General features: G+C 45.5%; 1 protein-coding gene across 1 annotated transcript; it reads right to left on the bottom strand.

Annotated features, from left to right (window-relative positions):
* Nucleotides 1–515: 515 nt before the first annotated feature.
* Nucleotides 516–3,795, bottom strand: LOC141572470 (secretoglobin family 1D member 2-like). Its single transcript, XM_088790020.1, has 3 exons — nucleotides 3,659–3,795; nucleotides 1,831–2,018; nucleotides 516–654 (listed from the first exon to the last, which is right to left on the bottom strand). Exons 1-3 carry the CDS (start codon nucleotides 3,711–3,713, stop codon nucleotides 625–627), a joined length of 273 nt encoding a protein of 90 aa, XP_088646146.1. The 5' UTR covers nucleotides 3,714–3,795; the 3' UTR covers nucleotides 516–624.
* Nucleotides 3,796–12,393: the final 8,598 nt, after the last annotated feature.

Genomic DNA, 12,393 nt, shown 5'->3' with positions numbered 1-12,393 from the left:
GCAGGCCGTGAAGAGCAATGTGAGTGTGCAGAGCGACATGAGCTCGCTGGAGGCTGAACCCTGAATTCACTGCAAACTGAGAAGGGACAGAAAACAAGTGACACGGGACCATACTAGGACTGAAGCACAGTGAAGGGGTGAGGACCAGGCAGGTTGTTTGTGGTTATGATGAGGATGGAATAGCAGTGACGCTGCTGGCTGGGAACCACGTGACCGGCCAGACAGTGAGGCTGCGGGTTTCCCTCAGGTCAGGCCCAGGAGCAGGAACCTTGTGGTTGCTTTCTACCCCTAACAGTCCTTTTCACTCATGGCCCTGCAACCAGGAAATCTGTAAAGTAATGCAGGATGGTCCTGAGGAAATATTGCCTCTTGTGGTCCCTGCACCTCAGGCCTCCATGGGTACCCAGACGCTGGGTACTGAAATGTACTAGTGACAGCACCCAACGGCCACTTCATGATGAACCCACCCCATCCAGACAAGAGATTATTGAATGATAAACAGACACTCAGAGAAGTGCAGGGCGAGTGATTTATTGAAGCAAGATGTTGAAACCTTTACATTTTCTGGGAAGATCAGGTCACATGGAACGTCAGAGGTCCTTGTGTGTAAGATTCTTTTTCAACCTAGGATTTACATTCGGACACTATTCTCAACTGAAATAGAAGAAGAGAGAACAGGTAGGTCAGTCATGCTGCTCCCGGACATGACACATTTGCACAGGCTGTTGCTCAAAACCAGGATGTGGAAGAAATATTTCAACCAGCAAAGGCATTGGAGGGCCCCAGGCAGGACAGCGGTGCGAGCGGTGAACTCAGAAGAACTGGTCCACTTACAACAAACCATGCAGGTCAGGAAGGAGCCATGTCCATAGCCCAGCAAAGGGACCCCGAGGGACCCAAGAGTAGGACCCAGGATTCTAACAGACGGAGGAGCAGGGTGAAGAGCAGCCCAGGATTTGCTTTCTCTGAGCCTGAGGTCCCAGGACTGTGCTTTTTCACTCTGAGGTGGACATGGGGTTGAGAGACCGGGACAGAGGTGAGAGGGGCCTGGGAAGTTCCGCTTTCAGATTTCCAGCCTGGAGGTGTGGAAATTCACCGTGAGGGCACATGTACCCCTCTGCTCTGAGCACCCAGGCATCATGGAAATGTGCATAAACCTGACTTAATTTCAGCAACTGTTGGGCTGAGAGACGCCTTTAAATATGTAATTTCTTCATAAAGACATGATTTAAGTGTTTCAGCCTCTCCTATACCTGCAAGAGACACAACGGGGGGTGGCTCTACCCACTGGCCATGAGGGGTGAGTGGTGGAAAAGTGAGGCACAGATACAAGGAGCAGGCCTTGGCTCTGCAGAAGCTCAGACACCCCAGCCAGTGTACTCTGTAATAAGTCAGAGGCAGGGCTAGTTCCCTTTCTCCCGCTGTCTCCCCTTCATTACTCCCAACACTCTCCATGAGATTCCCCATTGCCTGTGCCCCTGGGTGAGGGGAGCTTGCACGTCGACAGCTCCTGGGCAGGGAGGCAGCTGGCTCTGGGCGTCCAACATGGCTGCGTGGACCCCTGGTTGTCCTGCCCCTGAGGACACTGAGGGGAACCTGATGCCCAGGCAGGTGACCTAAGAAGAGAGTTTGTGCCAGACGCTGTGTGAAGCCTAAGTACAGCTCAGCAGGTGTAATGTTCTCATTCACCCTGTGGCCACTGGTCAACCTCTCAGATGTGAGCAGAGAGGTGGGGCCTCTACCTCTTGTGCCCTCACGGAGCAGATGCCAACCTCCCTCCTGGCTGTGCACTGAGCAGAGACCTCTGTGCAGAAAGAAGAGAGAATTTACCAATATAAAGAGAATATGGTGTCTGTCCGTATTGGAGATTTCATCTATGCATTCCTTCGCTTCTAGTGATGCCGAAAGAGCGTCTTCTGGTGGATTATATTGCTCAAGAACGCTCTTCAACTCTGGTGCAGTACCCATTAGGACGTTTTTCAATGCCACAACAACGGATGGACAGGTTTCTGCATTGACTAGAGCAGACAAAAAAGAAATACAATAGACATAAGCAAAGACTCTTTTCTCCATAGCTCCCTGATGTTGGAACTGGACAGGAATCACAGGGGTTTTATGAGCTCATCACACAATTGTGCCAATGACCATGCAAACCCTAGAAGTCCTGACTACCTCAAGGTCACAGAGCAAGGGAGTCCTGCAAAACAATTTGAGGGATTCCTAGTTATTTTTTTCTTCTTTCTAAAAGACACTAACTGTTATCCACATCTCTCCTGCTGTGTTGAAATTCACCTTCCCTAGATTTCAAAAACAAAGGTTTGTCTTTCCATCGAATGACACCTTCTTTGTTCTTGGATATTGAGGAAGAGGAGATTGTAGTTATCAATCTTTCAAGTGAATGGTAGAGTCACATCTCACCAGAGATCATAGAAGGGGGAATAAATCTGGAGAGAGGTCAGTAAAATTGTTAAGTATTGGAAGATGCTCTTTGGAAACTAAATTAAACAATAGAATTATGTCATTGGATGCAGACATAGCTACAAAGTTAAAAAAATATGAGTTTAAGTTCAGCACATCTGAAGCTTACACACAAAAGTATGATTGGCTCTTTTATTGTGCACTGATGTACAGAATTCCTCAGAGAGGGTGGGAGGTGGGAACTCAGAGTTATTTTTGACCCAAGGCAATTGTGCTGAGACCTGAAGTAACCCCTTCTCCTGGTCTGGATTCTCCATCCCCTCAGTCGTTGAGTCACCTGCAGCCTGGAAAGTGCCCTTCCAGGCTCTCATCTGACCCTAATCAGACAGCACGGGGAGGACGAGGAGGCTCCCAGAGTCAGATGAAAGAGAAAGACTCCAAAAGACTTGGGTCAGGATCGAGGTCATGGAGACACACAAAATGGTGTTGGATGGACGGCTTGAGTTAGTTCAGAGCAACGGCGATGGTCCCTAGCGATTGCTCTGGTTCTGCTCCCACTGTGCTCGTGCTCTCAGAGGACGAGCAGGGATTGCGGGTAGAGTGCTGCTTATTGGCAGAGCCCATGGAAGATTTATTATTCAGAATCGGAGAATGCTGGCTCTCCTTGAACTAAGAACTAAAACTCTCCAGCTGTAACATTTTGTGTGTCTGCAGCTATGAATCACCAGCTGTGGGCTCACCTGGCACCTTAAAGACCCCGGGCAGGAGAAGGTCTGATGACTACTGGATAACGAATGGGTACTGACACCTAGAACTGGTCTCTGGATCTACTTAACGTTACTCCACTGTCGTAGCTGGTCTTGGTGGTGGCTGTGAAACCCAGTAAGAGGAGACCTGGAGACTAAGCATTGTGTTCAAGGTCACGACGCTGCCAAGTGGCAGAACAGTGATTCACATCCCAATTTAATTCTGTCCTGTGACTTCTGAGAACATGATCACAGACACGGAGTGAGGCTTCAGATGGAGAACTCTGACATGTGCCTGCAATGCTATTTTTAAAATGAAAGTTCCAGAGTATTGGCAATTGAGTATATGAACCCTGAGCTTTGGGGGACTGGGTCACAAGCAGTGGAAAAGGTTTGAATTGGGGTCTGTTCATCCCCTTCCCCAAATAAGTCATGTAGTTCAGAGCAGGTAACTTACCAGGGCAGATGCCAGTCTGGTTAGCAATGATACTCACCCTCGTAGCAGCAAAAGGCCAGAGTGACCAGCAGGACAGGGAAGAACAGCCTCATGGTTTCTTTTGCTTTGAGTTTTCAGCTTTCGCAAAAGATGAGCAATTACAGGAGCTGGACTCAGGAGCCTGGGAGCCCAGGGCTATTTGTACCTAGTGAGCCTCCCTGTGGTCCTGCCCACAGAGGACGTGGCAGGTCACAAGGCCTGGCGTCCAGCCCTCCCTTCCTCCCTGAGGGCTGATGCCATCCATCCGTGTCACATACCCCGGTGAAAGGTCAAAGCTGGGTGTTGCTGGCACCATGCTCCTCACCTTTGCAGCAAAGCTGAGGTTGTAGCTTTACCAATGTATAGTCAGTGAATTGACGGGAGCCCCCCTGTAATGAAGCTCCTTAACAGAAGCTGAGTGTCCGATAAGCTCATCTTACTTATCATCGTAACTGGCACCGTGAAGGATCATCAAATATGCCCGGAATGAATGAATAAATATTAGTGACAAAGCTCTAAATCTGGTTAGGGTAAAAACAATCAGTGGTTTCATATCCCAACAGAAACCAGTGCCAACAGGAAGACTACCTCCGCCAACTCACTTACTTCTCTAACAGAATGTTTCCAACGACATCAAGAGAGATTTCCTATCAAGTCAGTGCTAATCCGATCAAAAGAAGCCCCCGTTCACTTCCCGTGTCCAATAGGAGGGTCACACGGGTCGTCAGGGACCCAGCAGTAGAAGCGCCCAGCGGGCAGGTCTCAGCCTCCCCGACCATAAGCGGGTGCTCTATGGACAATTCGGGGATGGGGCCATGACAGTTCTGAGGAGAGGCATTAGCAAGGAGTCTGTTACAGGGCAGCGGGCTTGACAACCACTCAGAACAGACAGAATTTTGAGATGAAGAGATGTTGGGAGGAGGGATCCGCGGCAACAGCATGAGGGTCCAGACAGCTTAAGCCACGTGGCTTGTTGGGAACGTACAGGACGCCTGGTGGGGGAGGGAGGGCTTTGTGCCTGGAGAGACAGCATGGGCCACAGCAAGCAGTTTCCTTTGTATCTGTGGGCAATGCAGGCAGAGTGGATGTCTGAGGTCAGACACACCTAGAGTTTTGCCCTGGTGTTTTCTTGCTGTTATTCAGATGTGAAGTCAAACTCACATGGGTTTTTACATTTAGTATCATGGGAACAATACAAAAATTAAAATTAAAGTATTAATATTCAAGTGTTGGCAAGGATGTGGAGACATAGGAACACTTGTGCATCTGCGGTCGGGATGTGAAATGGAGCAGCCACCATGGGAAGAGTCTGGGGGGCCTTCAAAAATGAAAATAGCATTACGATTGATCGACCTGGTCAACCTCTGAATATAGACACAAAAGAATTGAAAGCTGACAGTGGGGAAGGCTGTTCCTGCACGGACATACAGGGCATATGGGAACTGCATTTATTCTCTGCTCAACTTTTCTGTGATATAAAACTGCTGTAAGAAATAAAACTATAAACAAAGACAACCATCTAGATGTGAACATTCCCTTCTAGTGTGTGTGTGGTGGGGGGGATGAGAATAAGAAATGAGTCAATGAATTGGTCATGATATATGTAATAGATGGATGATCAACTATCAGAGAAATTTAAGAGAATCTACTGGAAATAACTGTTAGAACAGATGAAAGCTCACTGTGGAGCTGCCTACGAGATCAGCACAGAAGCAACAATCACGATCCCATCATCCTGTGTCACCCAGACATGACTCAAAGAGGAAATCACACCATCGGCCACAAGGACGTTAGCACAACAAAAGTATATTGCAGTCTACACAAGTGAAACACGCAAAGCTTGAAGGGTAAAATGATGGAATCTACTCAAAAATGACAAGGAATGTAAAAATCTGAGGCACACACTTGTTCCTAAAGGAAATATTAGAAAATATAAAGATGTCAAGTATTCTCAAGGGTGCTACAGTTTCAATCCAGGCCCTATCAGATTCTTAATCAGGCTGATTTAGACTTTGTTTTCAAATGCTGTTTGGATCTTTCAATTTTAGAATGAATTCGTTTATTGAGTAGTGAGGAATAGCCCATATTTAGGGCCAGACTACCTGGTTTAAGCTCAGCTGGAACTTTGCACTTGTGGAGCCTTCAGCAAGGTGACCACCCTCCCTGCCTCAGTTTCCTCACCTGTAAAATAAGGGAGATAATAATAGCCTGTGTCACAGGATGTGTGTTAGGATAAAGGACTTAATACAGGAACAATGCTTGTCACAGGGTCTGGCAATAAATGTCAGCCACTAGAATTATGCAACACAAAAGAAAAAGTGTCAGACAGAATAAATCACCTCATTCCCAAAGGCAAATATCAAACTGAGTCTAACCAAATAAGCCAATGGGGAATGTTTATTTATCCTAAAGGCTAACAAAGTGTGCTTCTGAATTTGGCTGTGGTTCCATTGGGTTTTCTCTCAGTTAATGGAGAAAAATGAGATAGTTACTTTTCAATCATCTCAGTTTTGCTTTATGATCACATCTAAGACTGTTACTGTGGCTTTCAAATCCTAAATAGTGAATATTGGAACTAAGGGTAAAGGGTGGTGGGTTGGGGGGAGGTGTTATTTATCCCGAGGCACAGGGCCTCTGGACTCCTGTCCTCAGCAGGATGCACTGGGGACAAACATCCTTTTGGCTGAGGTGGAATCCCAGGGCTTCTCCAGGGCTAAGTCTGACTGGTTAACACGTATATGGGTTGGAAACATGGAGGACATCACTTCTGGATCTTCATGACCACGTATAGTTTTATATAATATGTCTCATCTTATTACTCTGGTTCTCATTTCCTACCTCCTCTCTCATAAACATTCTCATTCCCATTTCCAAAGACAGAAAGTGTACACATCACCCGTCACGTCTTACACAGCATTGACTCTGCATGTATAAATCCCTAACAATAATGCAAAGTCACATTTTGACATACACAAAATTTTGCCTACAGAGAGTGGTGTCTGATTCCGTGCTTTGAATAAAATGAAAGGAGGACCTAATTACTCGTGGGGATAAATCATTAAAAGTAATTTTGAGTGATATATTACAATGTCTTTTTTGGCCAATATCCTAGAGGAATCCAGGAATTCGAGTGACATTGCTACCACAAACTTATTCTTGTCACATCTGCACAATCATGTGACAAGTATTTTCAGACTTTTCTCTTATAAATATGAAAACATGACTAAAATTGCCTTATCTTAACCATAAGTGATATTATTCAGGGATATGTAGAATCAAGGAGGCCCCATTCGTCTCATTAAGAGATGTATTTATCAATATCATTTGACTTGATGTATATAAGAAGTATGAAAAATTGAAACGGATATGTTTATCCAAACTGTGAGCATCTCCGATTGTGCCCAGATCAGCAATGCACCTTATCTCACAAACTCCATCAGCCATGTTATTATTCTCGGGTGCCTTTGTGCAGGCGTGAGCCCAGGAGATTATGCCCTGAGCTCCTCAGGGAAACTTGTGGGCTGATGGAGCCACTTCTCTCTACTCCCCAGACCACCTGCCAGCAGCCCTCGTACACCCAACATGGACTCACACCTCTTGCTACAAGCATGAGCTGCAACGGGAGGCCCACAACATGGATAGGCCGGGGGCATCAGAGATTGTTTCCTTCACCTGTTGGCCAACTCTTGCCATAACTCAATTGTTCTGTGATGGCTAAGTCTCCTTCTGTGTCCTACATATGGAAAAGAATGAAGGAAAAAGCAGAAATGCTTGGTTTGCTCCAGAATTTTCCAATAATTACTCACTGTGTGTACTGCCCTACTTGTGCCTCTCCTAATGCTGGGGATCCAGTCCACGTGCCATTTCAGACACAACATGGAGTTTGAAGACCTTTCACCCAGGTTCACCTTGATTTTATCCCAAGATGAGCCCATCACGGGGGTTGTCACGTGACCCAGCCACACCTTGGACTCTCCCAGGATGGCCTGGCCTTTCAACAAATCATTTGTGATGAATCATTCATTACAAATACATTTAGCCCCAGCAATAAAATTTTCACTCTGAATTTGAAAATAAGCAGTTGTATTTCCATACGAGGTCAGAGTTTTAAGGTCCCGAACTCATCCTAGAAGAAGTGCTACCGGCCTCGTTCCTGAGTGTCCCTGTGGTCACCTGCTTCCCTCTGGTTTCAGTAGAAGTGACTTTAGCACGGATTTCTTTACAGTGATCCTGCCATTGACTTTGACAGTTGATTTTATTTGTGCAAATAGTTTTCTTCTATGATTAATTAACTTAGGATTTTTACTAAGAAAAGTCACCAGATTTTGTCAAATATCATTAATCTGTTCACGCAATTACGAGGTTTTCTGTATTTGTTTGTTGAGGTGATAATGTTGATTACAGCTTTTAAAGATGAGGTTCACACATGTTTCTGGAATCCACTATATGTGTTTAGCTGTTTTGAAGACAAGACTCCCCTCTGACCTTTATCTTCTTGGTGTGCAGAGGAGAAATTTCACTACACACACACACACACACACACACACACACACACACACACACACACATTTACATACTGCAGCAGTTAGGGGAGAGCTCAGGGGACTCTATGACTCAGGGGGTCTAGGAAAACAAAACTGTTTTCACAGTAATATTAAGATTTATTTTAGTCGTTCATTCTCATTCTCTCACAAACGTATAGTAGAATTTTCCAGAGGCTACATGATCTGTACATTGCAACAGAGATAAGACTGAAGCAAATATGTGAATTCAGCTGTCTTCTATTAAGCCAGATGAAGAGACTGGGGAAGATCTAAAGCAGGGGTGTCCAAACTTTTTTCAACGGTTTTCACCAAGGGCCATATGCGGTAAAATTCACAAACAGCCGGGCCACTAACTCGAGGTGAAGTACGTATTGCCTCACCTGGTTTGTTTAAGTAAACTAAATATATTTTTGGAATTTGCTGCGGGCCAATTAAAAATGGGTTACGGAACGCAGTTGGCCCGTGTGCCACAGTTTTGACACCCCTGATCTAAGTAATGCTACTCCAGTCACTGAGAAGGAGATATTTGAGCTTTTTCAAAACAGGTTTGCCACCACAATACTGGTGTCGTGAAAACCATCCCTAAATCTAAGTGAACATGGGAAAGGAAAAGACTCAAATCAACATTGTCGTCTTGGACACGTTGATTCAGGCAAATCAACCACTACTGGCCATATGATCTATAAATGTGGTGGGATCAAGACAAAAAACACAAAAGCAATTTTTTATTAGAATTTATTGGGGTGACAAAGGGTAGTAAAATTACATGGGTTTCAAGTGTATGATTCTGTAATTTGAGAACGGAGCTGCTCACATGGGAAATGGCTCCTTCAAGTACGCCTGGGTCTTGGATAAACTGAAACTGAACTGAGATATCACCATTGATATCTCCCTGTGGAAATCCGAGACTGGTCAGAGAAGTAAAGAGTTAATAGGAGAGAGCTTGTAAGCTGGCGGGAGTGAGCTTAAACATTAACCGCTTGGCTCTGACTCCCCTGGCCAGCACTGCACCTGCAGGCTGACAAGCACCTTACATCCATCACAGGTGGGAACCAAATATTCTCACCTGCAAGGCCCACCCCCTACCACCTAACAATCTCCCAGCCTAGATGGGAACAGAACGGTTCCCAACCACAACAGCAACTCCCCTGCAAGCTGACGTCCATCACAGATGGGAACAGGACAGTTTCCAGGAGACGACATTTATAACGGCAACCCCCCTACAAGCTGATAAGCACCCTACATCCTGCATGGAAAAAATACGGAACCCCAACACTCCTTCTCATCGGGTCACCTCTCTCATGGGACTCTCCTCTGGCTTAACTTCTGCCAGCATCTCTCTCTTACCCGTCTTCCTCTGCAGCTGTCTCCATCAGACGCTGCCCTGGCCAACTTCTGCCAGCATCTCTCTTGCCCGTCTTCCTCTGCAGCTCTCCCTCTCAGGCTGCCCTGTGAAAACTTCTGCCAGTTCCAAACACAACTGTCTTTCTCTCTCTCTTACAGTTTCAATAAATCGTCTTACTTTCATAGAGTATCGTAAATACTTTTACATTCTGCGAACGACCAGGGGTTAATTCTATGCTAAGACAGAGACCAGCACATATTATTTGACCATTGCCGATGCTCCAGAACACAGAGACTTTGTCAAAAACACGAGTACAGGCTGACGGTGCTGTCCTCACTGTTGCTGCTGGTGTGGTGAACTTGAAGCAGGTCTGCCCAAGAACGGACGACCCATGAGCACACGCTTCTAACTTACACACTGGCTGTGAAACAACTAATTCTTGGTGTTAACAACATGGGTTCCACTGAGCCACCTTTCAGCCAGAAGAGACACGGAAATTGTTAGGGAATTCAGCACCTACTTCAAGCAAATTGGCTACAACCCAGACACACTAGTATTTGTGCCAATTTCTGGTTGGACTGGTGACAACATGCTGCAGCCAAGTGTCACAAGCTTTGGTTGAAGGGATGGAAAGTCACCCGTAAAGAGGGTGTGTCAGTGGAACCACGCTGCTTGAAGCTCTGGATTGCATCCTGCCACCACCTCGTCCAACTGATAAGCCTTTGCGTCTGCTCCTCCAGGACGGCTATGGAATTGGAAGTATTGGTGCTGTCCCCGTGGGCCGAGTGGAGACTGGTGTTGTCAGACCCTGCACGGTGGTCACCTTTGCTCCAGTCAGCGTTACAACTGAAGGAAAGTCTGTTGAAATGCACGGTGAAGCTTTGAGTGAAGCTCTTCCTGGGGACGACACTGGCAAGATGTGTCTGGCAAAGATGATTGTTGTGGCAATGGGCTGGTGACAGCACAAATGACTCACGAATGGAGCTGCTGGCTTCACGGCTCAGGTGATTATGCTGAACCCTCCAGGACAAATCAGTGCCAGATGCGCACCTGTGCTCATGGCCACCTGCTCGCATTGCTTGCAAATTTGCTGAGATGAAGGAGAAGATTGATCATTGTTCAGGGAAAATAAAAAGCTGGAAGATGGTGCGAAGTGTTGGAAATCTGGTGATGCTGCCGTCATTGACCTAGTGCCTGGAAAGCCCAGGTGTGTTGAGAGCTCCTCTGAGTACCCTCCTCTGGGCCGTTTTGCTGTATGTGACGTGAGATCGACAGTTGCTGTGGGTGTCATCAAAGCAGTGGACAAGATGGCAGCTGATTGTGGCCAGGTCACCACGTCTGCGCACACAGCTCAGGGGCTAAATGAACATTATCCCCAATACCTGCCACCCTAGTCTTAGTCAGAGGCTTCAGAAGTGTTTGTCTCGATTGGCCTTTGAAGTTTAATAGTAAAAGCCTGTTTATAATTGTAAAACCTTCAGAAGGATAATAGAATGTTTTACGGATCTTCTGGGATTTTTATGTGGCAGTTTTTAAGTTATTAGTTTTTAAATGAGTACCATTTAATAGAAACAACTTGACCAAAAATTGTCACAGAAGGTTGAGACCCATTGAACAAAGTTTAATGAGAAACCTGTGTGTTCCTTTGGCCAACACTGGAACTTCCTCCGGTGCTACATGGGGAAAGGCCTAAGGAAGAGTGGCCTTTACCTATTTCTGGTGTTACATCTGCTCAGACGTTAGAATTTGAGAATTTCTGGTCAAATTTTTTTTTCTGGGTGTGAACTTTGTTTTTTTCCACGTTGTCTTAAGGGAAAGAATCATCTATTTACATAGTCTAAACCTATGGGAAGGGGGTCTGTTTGTTCAACGCTTCATACGTGAGGACACATAAGGAAACAGTGACTTGGTTTAGAAAGACCAAAAATTGTAAAATTAAAGTCCACGTGTTACATACTAAACTTGGTGTAGTCACATGAATATTGAGTAAATTTGTTGTGTCAAATTTCGGTTTTTAGCTATTGAAATGTGAATTCTCACATTTGAAATCCTGAGGTAGTTTATAGAACCTAAAATGAGGCTTAAAGAGTATTGAGCACTGTCTTACTACAGTTAATTGTATCCAGATTCCACAAAAAGTAAATGATACTGAAGTTGGATAAAGAGAGAGTGAGAGAGAGACATTTGAGTAAAGAACAAGGAAGTAAGAGAAACTGAAGAGCGAGTAAAACAGGATTTAGGAATTGTGCACACGGCGTATTCCTATGTGTTTTAGAAATGCACTTAAAAATAATTATTTAAAGTTGTTATTCAGCTGTTGGACTGTGTGTTTTTGGAAAACACACTGCAAAGACAGGACCAAGTGGCCAATTTATTCTGTTCTGGTACCTAAGTACTTCCTGAGTCTCTGATCTTCTATATCTTCAAAATATTATACTTGTATAACTCCATCTTCCTACTTTATTTTCATCATCTGAGCAGATTAAAAACAATGGTTTGGCATTATCTCATCTCCGTCCAATGTAGTGGGCCCGGACAGGGGAGATGCTCCTGACCCACCAGAGTCCCCTGATGAGGCAGGGGGAGTGTTCCCACAGGGCTGGGCACTGAAGTGGGCACTGATGGGAGATTCTAGAAATGAGGACAAAATGGGATAAAAGTGAACTGCTTTACATTATCACCAGGAGCCAGTGTCTCTAAACAATCTCACTGATGACACGCTCCTCCCCGATGGACATTCTAAAATGATTGTTACCTTGACTGGAGCAGACTGTTCCCAGAGGCCTGTCAGTGACACGTCCTAACCATGTGTGGTCAGGAAAAATGCTCAGCACAGTGTCGGGAGGTAAATGTCAGCGATTACCC

Source organism: Rhinolophus sinicus, chromosome 14 (genome assembly GCF_057876585.1).
Source record: "Rhinolophus sinicus isolate RSI-liver-muscle chromosome 14, RSI-T2T, whole genome shotgun sequence".
NCBI lineage: Eukaryota > Metazoa > Chordata > Mammalia > Chiroptera > Rhinolophidae > Rhinolophus > Rhinolophus sinicus.
This window is presented reverse-complemented; position numbering and strand designations above follow the sequence as displayed.